Source organism: Rhinopithecus bieti, unplaced genomic scaffold, assembly GCF_001698545.2.
Source record: "Rhinopithecus bieti isolate Rb0 unplaced genomic scaffold, ASM169854v2 scaffold_20175, whole genome shotgun sequence".
NCBI classification, from domain to species: domain Eukaryota; kingdom Metazoa; phylum Chordata; class Mammalia; order Primates; family Cercopithecidae; genus Rhinopithecus; species Rhinopithecus bieti.
In genome coordinates this window covers 545,399-563,441 of record NW_016809984.1, presented here as the reverse complement: position 1 = coordinate 563,441, position 18,043 = coordinate 545,399, and the positions used below count along the sequence as shown (strand labels likewise).

General features: G+C 41.6%; 2 protein-coding genes and 1 pseudogene across 5 annotated transcripts in view; 2 read left to right on the top strand and 1 right to left on the bottom strand.

The window, feature by feature from the left end:
* The window catches only part of MRPS33 (mitochondrial ribosomal protein S33), a 9,534-nt gene extending 6,556 nt beyond the window's left edge, over nt 1-2,978 (top strand). For all 4 annotated transcript variants that reach the window (XM_017891082.1, XM_017891085.1, XM_017891083.1 and 1 more), the window contains exon 3: nt 2,612-2,978. In XM_017891082.1, coding sequence (XP_017746571.1) covers nt 2,612-2,717 — 106 coding nt within the window. In that variant the 3' untranslated portion in view covers nt 2,718-2,978. The remainder of the gene's footprint in view (nt 1-2,611) is intronic.
* A 7,476-nt stretch (nt 2,979-10,454) lies between these two features.
* On the top strand, nt 10,455-11,150 carry LOC108541470 (T-complex protein 1 subunit delta pseudogene; annotated as a pseudogene).
* Nucleotides 11,151-13,164: 2,014 nt separating this feature from the next.
* Nucleotides 13,165-13,538, bottom strand: LOC108541553 (putative 60S ribosomal protein L37a). Its single transcript, XM_017891081.1, has one exon. The coding sequence runs from the start codon at nt 13,508-13,510 to the stop codon at nt 13,232-13,234; it is 279 nt and encodes a 92-aa protein (XP_017746570.1). The 5' UTR covers nt 13,511-13,538; the 3' UTR covers nt 13,165-13,231.
* Between the last annotated feature and the right edge of the window lie 4,505 nt (nt 13,539-18,043).

The window sequence follows — 18,043 nt, the reverse complement described above, 5'->3', positions numbered from 1 at the left end:
AAAAAAAAAAGAAAAAAAAAAAAAAAAAAAAAAATAAAATACCTATGTGATCCTTTTCATTAAATTAATTTTTTGGCCAGGGCGATAGTTCACAGCTTAATCCCAGCACTTTGGGAGGCCAAGGCGGGCAGACCACTTGAGGTCAGGAGTTCTAGAACAGCCTGGCCAACATAGTGAAACCCCATCTCTACTAAAAATACACAAATTAGCTGGGCGTGGTGGTACATTCCTGTAATCCCAGCTACTTGGGAGGCTGGGGGCAGGAGAATCGCTTGAACTCAGGAGGCAGAGGTTACAGTGAGCTGAGATTGTGCCACTGCACTCCAGCAACAGAGCGAGATTCAGTCTCAAAAAGAAAAAATTATTTTTTTTAATTACCAAACTAATACATGCGCATTACAAAAGAATTCAAATAGTACATAATTGTACAAAGTTAAAATACCATCTTTTTAAAAATTTAACAAGTTACAATTGGACTTGTCTTTGGGCAACAATACTAAAATTACTTGGAACCATTTATTCTAATACAATAGAATTAATAGTACAGCATAACATTTAATCCAAATCACTAAAGATTGGTATATTCACTGTCCAGTGGCTATTTCTTACGTTCCTTCCAGGTGCAGGCACCTAAGATGGCACTATGGGAACAGCGGTGAACAAAATAGATGTGCTTGGTTAACATATCAGAGGTTACAATCTATGACATGTTTTGAATGTTTGGAATTGCTTTGAGACTACCTCTCTTGCCATCAGTCTGGGCTCAGAAAATAAAAACTAATTTTATTATAACCCGAAATAAAATATTGGGAGGCAGGTATCCTGAGGAGATTATAACCCATGAAAAAATCACATTCAGTTATTTTATCTTTTTGCTGCTGCTGTCTGTTTGAAGAATAAAGACTTAGCTATCTTTGGGGACAGGGAAAAATTACTCCAGGTATCCATAGAAAAACTTATTTTCATGTAGTCCCTAGGTACGTTAAATGACACCTCTAATGCTAGGCCTCCTGTGGCATCAGGCAGGATGAAACTAGACAGTCTCCAATAAATAAAATATTATTCAGATACCTGCAAAAGAGGGAGGGAAGCACCAGTTCTCAGAAACAATTGATTCATTCAGTTAACCAGGTGCCCAACTTGTGTCATCAACAGAGACAGAGTCGCCAGAAAGCTATCTTTCTGTCCAACGGTTGATGAGAATGAGGGAGGGACAGAAGAGGGGGAAAAAAAATAAGTAAATTTTGTGATCTGTTACAAAGTTGAACATGCTATGGAAAAAATAGTAGAGCCGGCCGAGCAGGATCCAGAATGCGGACGGGGCCTGCAGTGGGTGGGGAGAGGCCAGATTACAGGATGAAACAGGACAGTCAGGGTCAGCCTCCTTGAGGAGTCGAGGTTTAAGCAGAGGCTTGAAGGTGGCGAGTGAACCGAGTAGGACTTGGGGAAGAGCTTGCAAGGCAGAGGGGCAAGAGCACAGCAAAGGCCTTAAGGTGGGGGTGTTCCTTTCCAAGAGGCGTGCAGGTTACGGGGTGTGGGACTGGAGACAGGTTGCAAGGGGCTGTGAGGCCGTAGTAAGGACGATGGCATTTGCTCTGGTTGAAATGGGGAACCATTTGCAGGGCTATGAACAGGAGTGGCATGATCTGACATATATTTTAGAAGAATGACAGCAGACGCACTGTTGAGAATTATTTGGGGACACTCACCACTAATCCCAAAGAGTTGTATACTGTCCGTGATGTTCACGGATAGCCTAGAGCGTTAAAACTTAAGCTCAGCAAACCCCTCTCTTACATTTGATTCATACACTGTTATTATCCATGCTTTACAGGTGAGGAAACTAAGGTGCAGGGAGGTAAGGCCACTTATCCAAGGTGACAGATCTAGTGAATGGTGGAGCCATGATTTGAACCCAGGTTCACATGGGATCCAGAGCTTACATGTTTAAACACCATACCATTCTTTAGGTATCTGGGCTTAAGATGTAGACTTTTTTTTTATAGTATAAGCAATCATCAACTTCTATGCCATCTGCATACTTACATAGTCCTGGCTGCTTTGATTGCTTTAGTATCTGTCTTTTGATTTGGCTTCTTCTGCCTGAGCCTTTCCCCAGCAGCCTTTTTGTGGGAGTTACCTACTGCCACTAAGATTTCACCATGTTGGCCAGGCTGAGCTTCCTCTAGACCTCACCCCATTCTGAGTAGATGCTAGTTCCTAGGGCAGTCAGGGTCTCTGTGTAGCTATTGAAGCTGATGCCCACTTTTTCTCCTCTCTGTGTTTAGTCTTAGTGTTGCAGGGAAATTTGGGGTAATCACTAGTATTGTGTCATTGTTATGTAGGTTTACATAGGCTGACCTGGGAATTCCACTGCAGCTTGTGGCATTGTTTCTGTGAGGGGAAACGGACTTACAAGCGAACTTTTGGAATACACCGCATTTCTGTGATAGGGACTCCCTATACTTTTTGTACACCAAGCTGAGCGTGTGGCCAACTTGTAAAAGTCAAAGATTGATAACCAGAATGACCCAAGAAAACAGCGCCAGGTCAGTGTACTTTTCTACCTTGTAAAAATAACTGGTTAACTATTTTTTCCTTCTTCATTCAGAGATGAGCATCAGGATTTTATGGATGAGCAGAAACGACTAAAGAAGCTTCGTGGAAAGGAGAAACCAAAGAAAGGAGAAGGGAAAAGAGCAGCAAAAAGGAAATAGTGTTGGTGCCTCAAGAGGGAGAATTTCTTCCTCAGTGGCAGAGAGAAGAAAGGGCGTTTATTGTCTTTCCACATATTGGAGGAATGTCATCTTCCTAAATGAAGGTTATTTGGAGGAACGCAGTCATCTCCTTGTTGAAATCTCGTCCGGTTATGTTGTGGCTGATTTCTTGAACACATTCTAACTGCACAATTATTTTGGCCTTGGCCATGTAATGTGAGGTTTACCTGATTCTCTAATGAAATAAATCCCTAAGTTATTGTTTGACGATTTGTTTGGGGTGGGGTGGGATGGTGGGGGATGGAGGGGAAACCTCATTAAGTAAGCGTCCTATAGTGTCCTCATCTCTCCCTTTTTGCTTACTCACTCACCCAGCCCTAAACTTCTTTCATCTTGGGCCCTTCAGCCACTGTCTCCACCACCAAGCTCACAAACTTTGTGTGTCTTCACCTACTCCTTTGAGAAATCTATTAAGATGAATTTGTAGGGTAAGTATCTTTTAAAAGGAAGTATTGAATACCTGCTCTATACAAGATATTGGGGCCCTGGTAATACAAGTGGTTAGCAAATACTCCCTACCTCATGTAAGTTTCAGTCTTGTGGGAGGGACTAATATTACATAATTACATACAATTATATTACATGCTACAAAGGAAAAAGACTTCTGTAAGAGCATGGATGGATGGATGGATGAATGCAGAGAGGGACAGCCAGAAGCCCAAACCACATTAGGGAATTTAAATAAAGCTTCCCTAAAGAAATGATATTTAAGACGGGCATGGTGGCTCACGCCTATAATCCCAACACTTTGGGAGGCCGAAGTGGGTGGATCACAAGGTCAAGAGATCGAGACCATTTTGGCCAACATGGTGAAACCCCGTCTACTAAATATATAAAAATTAGCTGGGCGTCGTGGCATGCACCTGTAATCTCAGCTACTCGGGAGGCTGAGGCAAGAGAATCACTTGAATCCGGGAGGCAGAGGTTGCAGTGAGTTGAGATCACGCCACTGCACTCCAACCTGGCAACAGAGCAAGACTCCGTCTCAAAAAAAAAAAAAAAAAAAAAAAAAGTATTTAAGCTGAACCTTGAAGGATAAATAAGAGGTCGCCAAAAGGAAAATGGTGAGAAATGTGTTTGAGGCAGAGAGTACCATTTGCAAAGCCGTAGGTATGAAGAAATTGTCTGTCCAAGGAATGATGATTTGTTCATGATTGGCCATAAGAAAACAGGCCAGATCATGAAGGGCTTTGCAAGTTCTGTGGAAAAGCTTGAACATAACTAGAAGTTCTATGAGAGATGATTGTTGTATAGATTTGAGTAGCTCGCTGCTGGTTTTATTGCATTCCAGCAATGAGTTTCCAAAGAAATTGTGAAGGCTTGGCCGGGCACAGTGGCTCAGGCCTGTAATTTCAGCACTTTGGGAGGCCGAGGCAGGTGGATTACGAGGTCAGGAGATCAAGACCATTCTGGCTAACACGGTGAAACCCCGTCTCTACTAAAAAATACAAAAATTAGCAGGGTGTGGTGGCAGGCACCTGTAGTCCCAGCTACTCAGGAGGCTGAGGCAGGAGAATGGCATGAACCCTGGAGGCAGAGCTTGCAGTAAGCCGAGATCGTACCACTGCACTCCAGCCTGGGCGATAAAGCGAGACTCCGTCTCAAAAAAANTCTCTGATTTTTTTTTCCCAAGAGTTATTCTGAATCTTTAGCATGTCGGGTAAAAACATAAAATTAATGATCTTAGCCATATTTAAGTGTACAATAGTGTCAATATTCAAATATATGTATTATTCAAAAAATAAAATATGAAAGTATTTTAGTGCAATAGTATTTATTGGAGTATGTGTAGCAACTACTCCAGCCACGGTTTTTTTCTCTGTAACACTGAATGATTCCTGAAGTAGAAAGAATCCCAGTACATATGTTTAAATGAATGCTACTTTTAAAGATACCTAATCCAGATGGTATGGCTAGGGCCTATTTTATAGCCTGTTTAAAAAAAAAAAAAACTAAAATTGGGTGGTTTGTATGTATGTGATAGAAGTGAATTCCAGCAGGAGAATTCATTCATTTAGAACTTTATTCTTTATTTTATTTTATCTTTTTTTTGAGATGGAGTCTCACTCTGTCACCAGCTGGAGTGCAGTGGCGCCATCTCAGCTCAGTGCAAGCTCCGCCTCCCAGGTTCACGCCTTTCTCCTGCCTCAGCCTCCCAAGTAGCTGGGACTAGAGGCGCCTACCACCACGCTTGGCTAATTTTTTGTATTTTTAGTAGAGACAGTGTTTCACTGTGTTAGCCAGGATGGTCTCAATCTCTTGACCTCCTGATCCACCCGCCTCAGACTCCCAAAATGCTGGGATTACAGGCATGAGCCACCACGCCTAGCCCATTCAGAACTTTTTACTGAGCACCTGCCTTGTGCCTGACACATGATAGTTGTAGAGGATACACAGACAAATAGACTTAGTCCCTAAGATTGTGTGAATGAGCATGTGTGTATTACAAAGTATTGGCAAGATCTCAGAAACGTGCTTAGAAAAGTGCAGCTGCACTGTTATTCTTGGCCACTGCAGCTGAGCCAGGTGTAGGTGGATGATTACCCCAGGATGTTGGGCTGAGAAACAGACTCTCAGCCTGAACCCAGTGTAGCTAAGTAGATGTTTGAATTATGTGGTCTCCAGCTTTTGGAAAAGATCTGAATGTAAGAGGAACTTAAGAGAATTAGCATGATATTTTAAAGAGAGTAACTGCATTACACTCTAACAGCAGACCTGAGTCAGAAAACAAGTAAAGAATCGATGTATTGGTTTGCCAGTGGAAGAGCTTCAGTGAGATCTCAGACCGTGACCCTGCAGTGAGCCTTGGCAATGGTTGACAGGGAAGTTTGTAGATAACATAGCAGTAGATGAGTGTGCCACTGCTCCAGGCTGAAAATCAGAAATGAAAGCTAAAATATATTTGTACATAAGCTATACCTTCAATTGATAGAGCAAGCTGTGTGACTCAAAACAGCCTGTACAGAAGTACGATGGACCAGCTGGAACATATTAATAGAAGATAAGGAAAAAACCCTTGACACCAGGGAAGTCAGCAAATTTCAGGACAACAGTGACCAATGGTTAAGATGATGACTAAGGCCAGGCACAGTGGCTCACGCCTGTAATCCCAGCACTTTGGGAGGCCAAGGCGGGCGGATCACGAGGTCAGGAGATCAAGACCACAGTGAAACCCCGTTTCTACTAAAAATACAAAAAATTACCCGGGCGTGGTGGTGGGTGCCTGTAGTCCCAGCTACTCGGAAGACTGAGGCAGGAGAATGGCGGGAACCCGGGAGGCGGAGCTTGCAGTGAGCCGATATCGCGCCACTGCACTCCAGCCTGGGCGACAGAGCAAGACTCCGTCTCACAAAAAAAAAAAAAAGATGATGATTAAGTGTAATCAGAAAAAAATCTTTAACTCCAAGTTTAGACGAGCCAGTTTGTTTAATTGGATTTCTCTGGTCAAAACCAAACTTGGTGCTTTCTAATGTGTGGGGATCACTGTGCATAGACCATTTTGCCCTCGATTTCAGCATAACATAGTAAAAAGACTGGGTTTTAGATTCAAAAATCACAGGTTTGTGACATCGTGTACTTACTGGTTATGTGATCTTACGTCAGTTACCTTCTCCTTCTCTATAAAATCATAATACTTCACTGGATTAATGAAATAAGATATCTGTGAAAAGGACTCTGTAAATTATAAAACATTAAAAACTTTTATATATAGCGCATTGTGTGACTAGTAAGTACTGCTGTGTCTTACTAGCACAATTTTCTGTGGCAGCGTTGACACATATCTCCTAAAAATACAAAGTTCCCCACATTTACAAGCAGCATGATAGGTTCAGGAAGAGGAGGTAGATGACAGGTAACATCTTATTATTTATGTAATTATGGGCTCCAGAAGTTTTATTTTTTTAAGCACCATGTATGTGTTTCAAGATAAACATAAGGCATCATATATTTAAACATATATAACCATAATGCTTGTATTTATAAATCATCTTCCAAGAAAGAATAAATCAAAATTTGAAATTCTGCCTGCTTCACCCCGTCTCTCTTTACTCACACATTTCTCCCAAAGATCCTGTGTGCCTAATTTTAGAGATTTAAAGCAGGGAACAAACTTCAGGAGCAATAAATAGGGGGAAACATCTGTTATCCTGCCAACCCTGTCTTCGTGGCTTTCCTTAAGTACTCACGAAAAGTTCAGAAGAAAGCATTTCTTAGAAGAAAAAAAAGAGAGAGAGAGTCAGCAAAACAAACAGCATTACATTCAAGGAGACAGATAAAACAGGCTGTCCAGCCCTGGATATTAAGATAACTGGAAAAACAGTAAAACATTTATGCTGAACTTAAAACAGTGAAATGTTTTTTAAATGCCATAAAAGCAGCAAAATGGAGAGAAGCGTTATAAGACTAGCCAGATGCAATTTTGTAACAATTGGAGATGTGGCAATATTACAGGTTCACATTAAAGTAGAAACTAGAGTTAAACCAATGTAGATTCTAAGACCTTTTTCATTCTACTTAAGGAAATACGTGTTTTCTGAAAGGATGGATTCATTTATGGAGAACTTTCTGCATCCCTGTCACAGAAGACTGAGCTCCACCTCGCCTTGTCTCAGTAAGACAATCTAAATGGTGCTCAGTGCAGAATCATTTTCCCGATAGAGCCACAAACAATTGGCCCGTTGAGTTTAGAATAAAAACTATTCTAAACAGAAATTGAAAGTCTAAGGATACAGATTAATCTAAAAAGAGCTCCAGTCTGAGAATATCTGTGAGAAATAGCCAGTGGGTTAAGCACCAAACAAGTTAATATTTAATAAGAGGGTTAGAGATAAAAGAGGTGAATGTTTGCATCATCAGGAATGACTTCCCGAGCAGGAAAGCAATAAATGTAGATAAGGCCAGCTTTTCTGGAGTGTTTAATACATTGTGCTTTGTAGGCTATATCTTATTTGACTCCCCCATATGATAAGTATCCCCATTTTGCAGATAAGACCAATGTCCAAGATCACCCAGCTATAAATGTATAGACTGAAGTTTTAAATTCAAACTGCTGACTCTAAAGCAGGTACCTTCTTTTATTTCTATTCTCCATCCCTGGTAGGTGACAAACCCTGTACCTTTCATCACACTCTTAATGTAGGATTTTCGCAAGCAGAGAGAAAGGGTTGAAGCAAATGGCATGAACAAAGACCCACAGGCAACCATAAAAACTCTGCTTAGTGATAGCTGTAGTGCATGGTCTCGCAACCTCAGAGTCATAACCTGAATAAACCAGCACTGAGCCCTCAAAGTCCCACTGTCTTTTCATGACCTCATGATGTAGCTCTAATCTCTGTGAGTATTATTATACCAGTAACTTATCATTTGTCAAGTGCTTCACCATTTGCTAGACACTCTGCTTCACTTTTTTTTTTTTTTTTTTTTTTCTTTGAGACAGGGTCTTGCTCTGTTGCCGAGGCTGGAGTGCAGTGGCACAATCTTGGCTCACTGCAACAACCACCTCCCAGGTTCAAGAGATTTTCCTGTCTCAGCCTCCCAAGTACCTGGGACTACAGGCGTGCGCTATCACACCCAGCTAGTTTTTTGGTGTTTGTTTGTTTGTTTGTTTGAGACGGAGTCTTGCTCTGTCTCCCAGGCTAGAGTGCAGTGGTGCAATCCCGGCTCACTGCAAGCTCTGCCTTCGGGGTTCACGCCGTTCTCCTGCCTCAGCCTCCGGAGTAGCTGGAATTACAGGCGCCCACCACCACGCCCGGCTAATTTTTTTGTGTGTTTTTAGTAGAGATGGGGTTTTGCCATGTTGGCCAGGCTGGTCTCTAACTCCTGACCTCAACTGATCCACCTGCCTCGGCCTCCCGAAGCACTGGGATTACAAGCGTGAACCACCAACCTGCTTCATTCTTACTGTAAATTACATCACTTAATCCCTACAACAGCCCTAAGAAGTAAGTATTATTTTCCCCCATTTTATACACAAACAAGTTCAGAGCTGTGGTTCTCAACTCTGGTTATGCATTAGAATCAAGATTCCTGTCACTAGTCCCCTTCCAGACCAATCAGAATAGGGGTGGATAGAGAAAAGCTCCTTAGGTGGCTCTACTGTGCAGCCAAGGTTAAGAAATATGGTTTAACACAGTATTTCTCAAACTTAAGTATTCATCAGTATCATCTTGAGGGTTTGTTTGTTCAACATAAATGGCTAAGCCCCACTCCCAGTTTCTTATTCAGTAGGTCTCCAACAGGGCCCAAGAATTTGTATTTGTAATAGGTTCCCAGGTGTGGCTGATGATGCCGGTCTGGAGATCACACTTTGAGAACTATGGTTTAAAGTAACTTGGCCAAAGTCTCCCAGCTGGTAGATTCCTGTGGCCCCCTAGCTCCCTAGTGGAATTCCATAGCCATCCTGGAGCCTTTCCCTAACCCTAACGGAGCACATCTTTAGAACCTGACAGCAAAACGAGCAACAAAAAACAAAACAAGATGTAACACATAAGGAGAAAGTTTTAGTTAACATGCCCAAGTAAAGACGTTATTTGGACCATGGAGCAGGGTACCCACCAGGGCTGCCAGCTGTGTGTGAAGAGTGCCTGTTAGGGACATGACAAGCAGGCTGAGATCTGGCTCAGCAACATTACAGCCAAAACTGTTGCTGATGCTGTTAAAACCAGCCTTGGACCAAAAGGAATGGGAAAAAAAATTCAAGGTGGAAAAGGCAATGTGACCACCACAAATGATGGTGCCACCATTCTGAAACAAATGCAAGGGTCACATCCAGCAGCAGAATGCTGGGGGAGCTAAGATACAGAAGCAGGAGATGGCACTGCATCAGTAGGCACTATTGCTGGCTCTCTCATGGGTTCCTGGGCCGAGTTTCTTCAGAAAGGGATTCATCCAACCATCACTTCCAAGTCATCCCAGAAGTCTTTGGAAAAGGGTATTGAGATCTTAAGTAACGTATCTCAACCTGTGGAACTGAATGTCAGAGAAACTTTGTTAAATAGTGCCACAAGTTCTTTGAACTCACAGGATGTCTTTCACTATTCAAGATCTGCTTTCTCCGACGAGTGTAAATGCAGTGATGAAAGTGATCCAGTCACAGGTACTACTATAAATCTTAGAGATATTAACATACAGTCATGTGCCATGTAACAGTATTTCAGTCAACAACAGACTGCATATATGACAGTGGTTATAATGCCATGTATTTGCTATACCTTTTCAATGTTTAGATATGTAGTATTCAATATAGTAACATGCTGTACATGTTTATAGCCTACCAAGCAATAGGCTATACTATGTAACCTATGTGTGTAGTAAGCTATACCACCTAGGTTTGTGTAAGTATACTCTATGATGTTTGCACAACAAAATGACCTAACAATGCTGTTCTCAAATTGTACCCCATTGTTAAGCAATACATGACTGCGGTTAAGAAATTTGGTGGAAAAATTGATGACTGTGAGTTGGTGGAAGGTCTTATTCTCACCCAGAAAGGGGCAAATTCTGTCATAACCCAATTTGAAAAGGCTAAGATTGGGCACATTCAGTTTTGCTTATCTGCTCCCAAAAGATATGGAAATCAAGTAGCAGTTTCTGACAATGTTCAGATGGACTAAATGCTATGAGAGAGACAGCGTGTATTTTAAGTTTAGTATAGCAAACTTTTACAAATGGGTTATAATGTCCTCATACAGGACCCTTAGAGATGCTTCTAGTGATCTTCCATGCCATTTCCTGAACAAAATTATTACGTTGGTTAAGAACATTGAAAAAGAAGATGTTGAATTCATTTCTAAGACAATTGGAACCGAGCCAGTTGCTCATACTGACCAAGTCACACTGACATGCTAGGTTTTGCTGAGTTAGCTGAGAAGGTCAATTTAAATGGCTCTGGAAAACTGCTCAAGATTACAGGCTGTATAAGTGCTGGAAAAACAGTTAAAATTGTCATAGGACTGAAGAACTGAGCCCTCCATTCATGATGTGCTATGTGTTATTTGCTGTTTGGTGAAGAGAGCTCTTACTGCAGGAAGTGGTGCTCCAATAGAATTGGCCCTGTGGTTAACTGAATGTTTGTGAACATTGAGTGGTATGGAATTTTCCTGTGTTCATATTTTGCAGATACTATGGAAGTCATTCCAACTACACTAGCTGAAAATGCTGGCATTGAATCTCATTTCTACAGTAACAGAACTAAGAAATCAACATGCCTAAAAAGAAAAAAATTGCAGGCATTCATATTAAAAGGGCGGTATTTCCATTTTGGAGGAACTGGTTGATTGCCCAACTTTTGTGATTTCATTTATTGCTCTGACCCTAGCAAATGAAACTGCCCAGAGAATTCTGAAAATTGATGCTGTGGTAAACGCTCAGTAATCTGTGTAATACTGACTGGCTTACACTCTTATAGCTGCTAGTAGTGTGGCTGAAGTGGAAGATCACCTTAGTGCTCCTTATTATTTGGAAGATTATTTCCTCTATGAATTCCTGGGCTTGGTCTTCCAATTGGCATTTGCTTGAAATTGTATAGATACAATTTAGTGAACACATTAAATATTTGGTTTCCCAAAAAGATAATTACATTTAATTTATATAATTTATTTTATAATTTTATCAAAATTTTAATGGACATTTTGGAGTGCAGTTGGAAAAACAATCCATTTGGAAAAATAAATAGGAGAGAACACAAGAGAAATTCTAAAATGCAAGAATACTGTGGGGACCCGTATGAGATGTTGAAAATTATGTAATTAAAATTGATTTTTAAAAATCAGACCACTGACATTGGTGGTCTCAGGTATTTGTACACTTATGTCTATAGTGACATTATTCAGACAAATGGTCTGCTTCTGAACACAGTCGTGCATACAAAGAGGTAGCCATTGTTGTTGCACCTCCTATTCTTGCAAGCCCCTCTGCCTTTAGCTGAAGTGACTTCAGGAGATTTAAAGGGTAAGGGCCCTCTTTTCTCTTCCATTTTTCTTGTTTTACCCCTTTGGGAGCCAGGCATTTTGTCACTACAAAAAAATGCAAAAGTTAGCTGGAGATGGTGGCATATGCCTGTGCCTTTAGTCCCAACTACTCAGGAGGCTGAAGCAGGAGGATCAATTGAGCCCAGGAGGTTAAGGCTGCAGTGACCCATGTTCATGCCACTGCACTCCAACCTGAGCAATGGAAAAAAAAATACACACACACACACACACACACGCACACACACAGAAATGAGAAAGGAATTTAAACATTTCTCTCCAAAAACAAAAAAACAACTAAACACAAAGGACAGTAATGTAAAAATTAAAAGAAAATGAGGAACTAAAAAGCCATAATGTAGAAAATAGAGCAAAATAACAGAAGTCCCTTCTTATCAGTAATTACTTTAAATATAAATGGATTAAAATCTCTAATCAAAAGACAGAGATTAAAAGAATGGATAAAAAGACATGATCCAACTATATGCTGTCCGCAGAGACTCATTTTAGATCCAACAATACCAATAGAATGAAAGTGAGAAAATGGAAAACGATATTCCATGAAAATATTAACCAAAAGAGGATGTCTCTAATGCCTAGAGCCTGACTCAGTTGGAATCACTAAATTTTTATTGAATGAATGAAAGAAATATCCAAACTCACCTGGATTGAAGAATAAATGAGGTACATTTTCTCATTATATTTCAAGAGAAAGTAAGAATAAAAGGAAAGAGAAAGGAAGAGAGAGAAGGATGGAGGGAAGAATAAAGACAAAGATAGATGAATGATAATCCATTTGAATTGACAATGTGATTTAGTAGAACTGGAAAAATTGGTGGCAGTGTGTTTACTTTAAACTTACCGAAAAAAAATCTGTATACTTAGCTGTTAGTAATATCCATGTTTTTTTACTCCAAAATACAAGTTGTAGACCTTGTTTTCTAAATACTATTCTCCAACAAAAGAAATTGTGGCTCCTTGGAAAAATAGTGGATTCCAGAGCTGGGAGAGGTAAGACACAAATTATGCTAAAAAGTAATGAAGTGCCCCCCCACAAAAAAAAAGATGGGGATCTTGCTGAAAGGGCATGAGAGCCAAACTGAAAGAGCCCCCTATGGCCAAGGCTGAAACAATTTGAGCAACAAAATAAATAAGAATAGTACTGGATTAAGCATAGTACTATATTATGATAGTACTAGATTAAAACCCAATGGTTAAATGAAAATCTGTGAGTCCATACTGTATAAATAAATTGAGGAGAAAGTACAACTTAACTTTACAGAATAATTCCAATTGTAAAATGTAAGTAATAAGGAAGTAGAAAATCATGATTAGAATATCACAGTAATAATAACTACAAGCAGTATCCACTGATGGATGCTAAAATTGATGGGCAAAAGTTTTTTTGTTTGTTTGTTTTGTTTTTTTTGTTACATAAATTAACCCGTTTATTATAGGCCAGTGATGTCTCAAAGAGTAGAAGAGCGTCTACTGGTCTTTCAACTCCTTCAGTCTTCTGATGGCGGACTTTACCGTGACAGCGGAAGTGGTATTGTATGTCCAGGCACCACCGGCCACTGTCTTCATGCAGGAACCACAGTGCCAGATCCCCACAGCTCGTCTCTTCATCTTGGTTTTGCCACAGAAAGAGCAAGTGTACTTGGCGTGCTGGCTGATTTCAATTTTCTTCACCATTTTCCGGAGGGAGGCCCCATAGCGGGTTCCGTATTTACCGACGATCCCGACTTTCTTGGTACGTTTGGCCATGTCGCCGCGAACTAGGTCCGAGCCCAGAGAGCGATGGGCAAAAGTTTAAGGAGAAGCAGGATACTTGTACAGTCTCAAAGTATCTTCCCCCAAAAAAATATTATTTGCAAAGAGAAAAGTAATAACTTTATGGTGGAAAAAACAAGTTTCTTAGTTTTGGTAATTGTACTTTGGTTATAAGATGTTAACATTAAGGGAAGTTGGGTGAAGAATATACAGGAATTCTCTGTACTATTTTGCAACTTTTCTGTAAGTCTAAAATTTTCTTTAAAATGTTTAAACTATATTTTCAAAAAGCTTTTTTGGCTGGGCACAGTGGTTCATGCCTGTAATCCCAGCATTTTGAGAGGCCAAGGTGGGTGGATCACCTGAGGTCAGGAGTTCGAGACCAGCCTGGCCAACACGATGAGACCCCATCTGTACTAAAAACACAAAAATTACCTGAACATGGTGGCGCACGGCTGTAGTCCTAGCTACTTGGGAGGCTGAGGCAGGAGAATCACTTGAACCCAGGTGGCAGAGGTCGCAGTGAGCCGAAAACGCACCATTGCGCTACAGCCTGGGCAATAAAGTCAGACTCCATCTCAAAAAAAAAAAAAGTTGTTTTTTTTAAATATCTTTAAAAAAAAAATGACACAGGGTCTTACTCTATCATCCAGACCTGAGGGCAGTGGTGCAATCATGGTTCATCGAAGCCTCAACCTCCCGGGCTCAAGCAATCCTCCCGCCTCAGCCTCTCAAGTACTGGGCATTACAGGTACATGCCACCACACTCAGCAAATTCTTTTACTTTTTGTGGAGACAGGGTCTCATTATATTGCCCAGGTTGGTATTTAAGACTATTTTAAGACAACACAGGCCAAACACAGTGGCTCACGCCTGTTATCCCAATACTTTGGGAGGCCAAGGTGGGAGGATCACTTGAGCCCATGAATTGGAGACCAGCCTGGGAAACAAAGTGAGACCCTGTCTCCACAAGATAATTAAAAATTAGCCGGGCATGTTAGTACCTGTGATTCCAGCTACTCAGGAGACTGAGCCTGGGAGGTTGAGGCTGCAGTGAGCTGCGTTTGGGCCACTGTACTCTAGCCTGGGCAACAGAGATCCTGTATCAAAATTTTTTTTTTATAAATGAATTTAAGAGTTCATGTATAGAATGCTGTCACTTATAAAAGAAAATGCAAATGAACAAAAGACTGGAGGAACTATGCCCAAATATTAACATTTGTTGCTTATGAGAGATGAGACTGTGGTTGGTTTTCTTTTCTACCCTTTCTGAATTTTCTGTCACAAATGCTTACCATTTCATAATAAGATGTAAAAAAAGCAAAACGTTAAAGAGCTAAAGGAGGGTGGGGCGTGGTGGCTTATGCCTGTAATCCTAGCACTTTGGGAGGCCAAGGCAGGTGGGTTGCTTGAGCTCAGGAGTTCAAGACCAGCCTAGGCAACATGGTAAAAACCCGTCTCTAGAAAAAACACAAACATTAGCTGGGTGTGGTGGTGCATGCCTGTAGTTTCATCTACTTGTGGGGGCTGAGGCAGGAGGATTGCTTAAACCGGGGAGGTCGAAGCTGCAGTGGGCCAAGATCACACCACTGCACTCCAGCCTAGGGGACAAGGTGAGATTCTTATTCAAGAAAAAAGATAAGGCCATGCATGGTGGCTCATGCCTGTAATCCCAGCACTTTGTGAGGCCAAGGCAAGAAGATCTCTTGAGTCCAGGAATTTGAGACCAGCCTGGGCAACATAGGGAGACCCCGTCATTACAGAACAAACAAACAAATTAGCTAGGCATAGTAGTACACACCTGTGATTTCAGCTATTCAAGAGGCTGAGATGGGAGAATCACTTGAGCCTGGGAGGTCGAGGCTGCACTCCAGCCTGGGTGATAGAGCAAGACCTTGCCTCAAAAAAAAAAAAAAAAAAAAAAGGCTGAAGAAAAACCAAGAGGGACAAAAACGGGAAGAGAGAACATTCCAGGGTGAGGACATAACATGAGGACACAAATGTGGCATTGGAAGATGGCATAGTCCTAAGAAGAATAAGATGTTGGCTATAGTTAGAGCAAAAGTGGCTTTTGGGGGGAGATTTGAGAGAGAGAGAGAAAGAGATCAGACTGGTGAGATAGGGCCTTGTGGGCCACTGTGAATTTAGGCTTTCCCCTCAGATAATGGGGAACTATTAAAGGGACACAGCAGGGTGATGATGTCAGATCCATAGTTTAGAGTTCCCTCAGGCAGCCAAACGGAGGGTAGACTGGAAGAGACTAAAAAAGGTGGAAGGAGGTGAGTTAGAAGAGCACCAGGGTGGTCCATATGACAAATAAGGAGAAACTGACTTGAGCAGGGACAGTGGGAATGGTGAAAAAGATCCTTTTAGTTTGGACCCCGGACCAGGAAGACCAGCAAGAGCTATAAGTGCTCCCCCACAGTCAGTTTCATTTATATTTCCAGGGAAAATGGCCCACATCAGACTCCTAGAAGGCTGGTGCCCTCAGGATTTTAGAGATAATCCCAGAGCCAGATAAATGGCCAGCCAGACCAGGGCAACGAGTCTGATGGGCGATGTAGGAGCTGGGTCACTCTGGATCTCCAACCACAACTTGACAGGTCAGCTGGGGAACAGTGGAGCAGAACCCAGGAGGAGCCAGGCCCTCGGGCAGAGTGTAAATCCCACACAGGGATGCAGGAACCCAGAGGCAGAGTGATCCCTAAGAGATAAGAGGTCCACCTTTGCCAACAAGGGGCTGGAGCTCTAGGTAAACAAGCAGCTCTGCTGCTGTGAAGCAAATGGCCCTGGGTGCTCTCTGTAGCTGCTTCACAGGCAGTTCAATTCCGGATGGAGAGGCTGGGCTAAGTAGAAGAGAAAAAAAATGGTGACAAAGTCACTACCACATGAAAAATCAAAAGTGGATACATTGAGTTAGACTTAAGGGAAAGTAAAGATTAACTCACACAAATTTGATTATACAGAGCCTTTTTAAAATGCCCCTATGATGTAAAAATTGAGGTTTGTCTATTTTGTGTTTTCTCTGCTTTGGATCTCTTCTCTTCTTCGCCCGTAGCTCCTGGTGGGAGACCAGCAGGGGTAAAAACATGACTTTCTTTCCTAGTGTCACAAGACCTACATTGGTTTTTTTTGTTTGTTTTTTCAGTTTTTTGTTTTGTTTTTCTCAAGTGCCTTGTCAATTAGTGTGAATTCACTAAGGCAAATATGCTCACAGGATGGGCTCAGTCCACCTCCGGAGAATCATCAAGGGCTTCTCTGAGTCAGCAGGCTGGGCTGCAGCCCAGGAATCTGCATTCCCAACAAGCTCTTCCAGGTGTTAAATATGCCTCTAAAACACGAGAATCCCTCTTCTAGGAATTCTGGTGGAAGCAAAATTGAAAGAGATAAACTCTGGTCCCAAGTTGCTTATTTACTAAGTCCCAAGATGCAGGCATCCAGATGACCTGGGCTCTTACCTTGTGCTTGGGAATATATCAAAGATGCATTGACTTTGCAGTGTGGTGTCCTCATCACTTAGTCTCCTTCAGCCTCTGGTTTTATCTTTCTCTCCAACAAGCTCAGACATCTGTCTGGATTATCCTTAGTGAGTCCTTGGTGTCGACAATTGTCTATCCTCCTGATACAATCTAGCACGATCTCTTGTCTCTGCAACAGTCTTTATGTGGGGGATGTTTTGGGATAGAGGTAGTAAGCCCATCCCAATCCCTGGGTGCTGAATTTTAGCCATGTGGTCTGCTTCAGGCTATCTGTGTAGGTTGTAAATTTTATTAGGGAAAGGAAGGCATGACTAGAATGATCCTTCTTGTGAAAAATAATCACCTAATCTCTCCTCCTCCTTCATTAATCTTAAGAAGTCTCCTATTCCATTTCACAATCAGCATAAATAGCAGGGAAGATGAAAGTGAAGAAAAGCTCAGTGACCTCATTTTGAGATCACAATTTGTCTCTAGCACAACAAGCGGGCCCCGCAGCTCTTCTGCAACTGCAGATAACAGTTTGCCATATTACCAAACCCTCACTGGCGCCAACACCCCAAGGAGGGTAGACAACTGGGCGATGTATGGAAAATAGAAAGGAGAGGAAATTAGTCCAAATCGTCTACTGAACTATGACCACCCCAAAATGTTATAGGGGGTTTTTTGTTTGGTTGGTTTTTTTGTTTTTTGTCAAGTGTTCTGCAAAGAACAAGTGCCTATTTCTATGATTTTAGAAGTTTTTTTTAAGAAAAAAAAGTTATGAATTTAAAACAAACCATTCCAAGTGATGTAGCTATTTTCTCACTAAAAATTCAACACCTGAGAAAGCATCATCAAAAAAGACTCAAAGTGGCGACTGGGATTATGTTTTTCCAATAATAATAATTATTATTATTCTGAAGGAGCCCCAACCAATTTAAATCTTGTGAAAATACTACGTATCTGGCTTTCTTCCACCTCCTGCCACAGTCCCCTCACACTAAGGATTTCACCATTGCCCTGGATGCACAGGAACTAGCCGGGCCTGTCGGGACCTTTCCCTCACCTT

Coding starts and splice junctions, on each gene's coding strand:
- LOC108541553 (XM_017891081.1), bottom strand. CDS start 13,510: ATGGCCAAACGTACCAAGAAAGTCGGGATCGTCGGTAAATACGGAACC.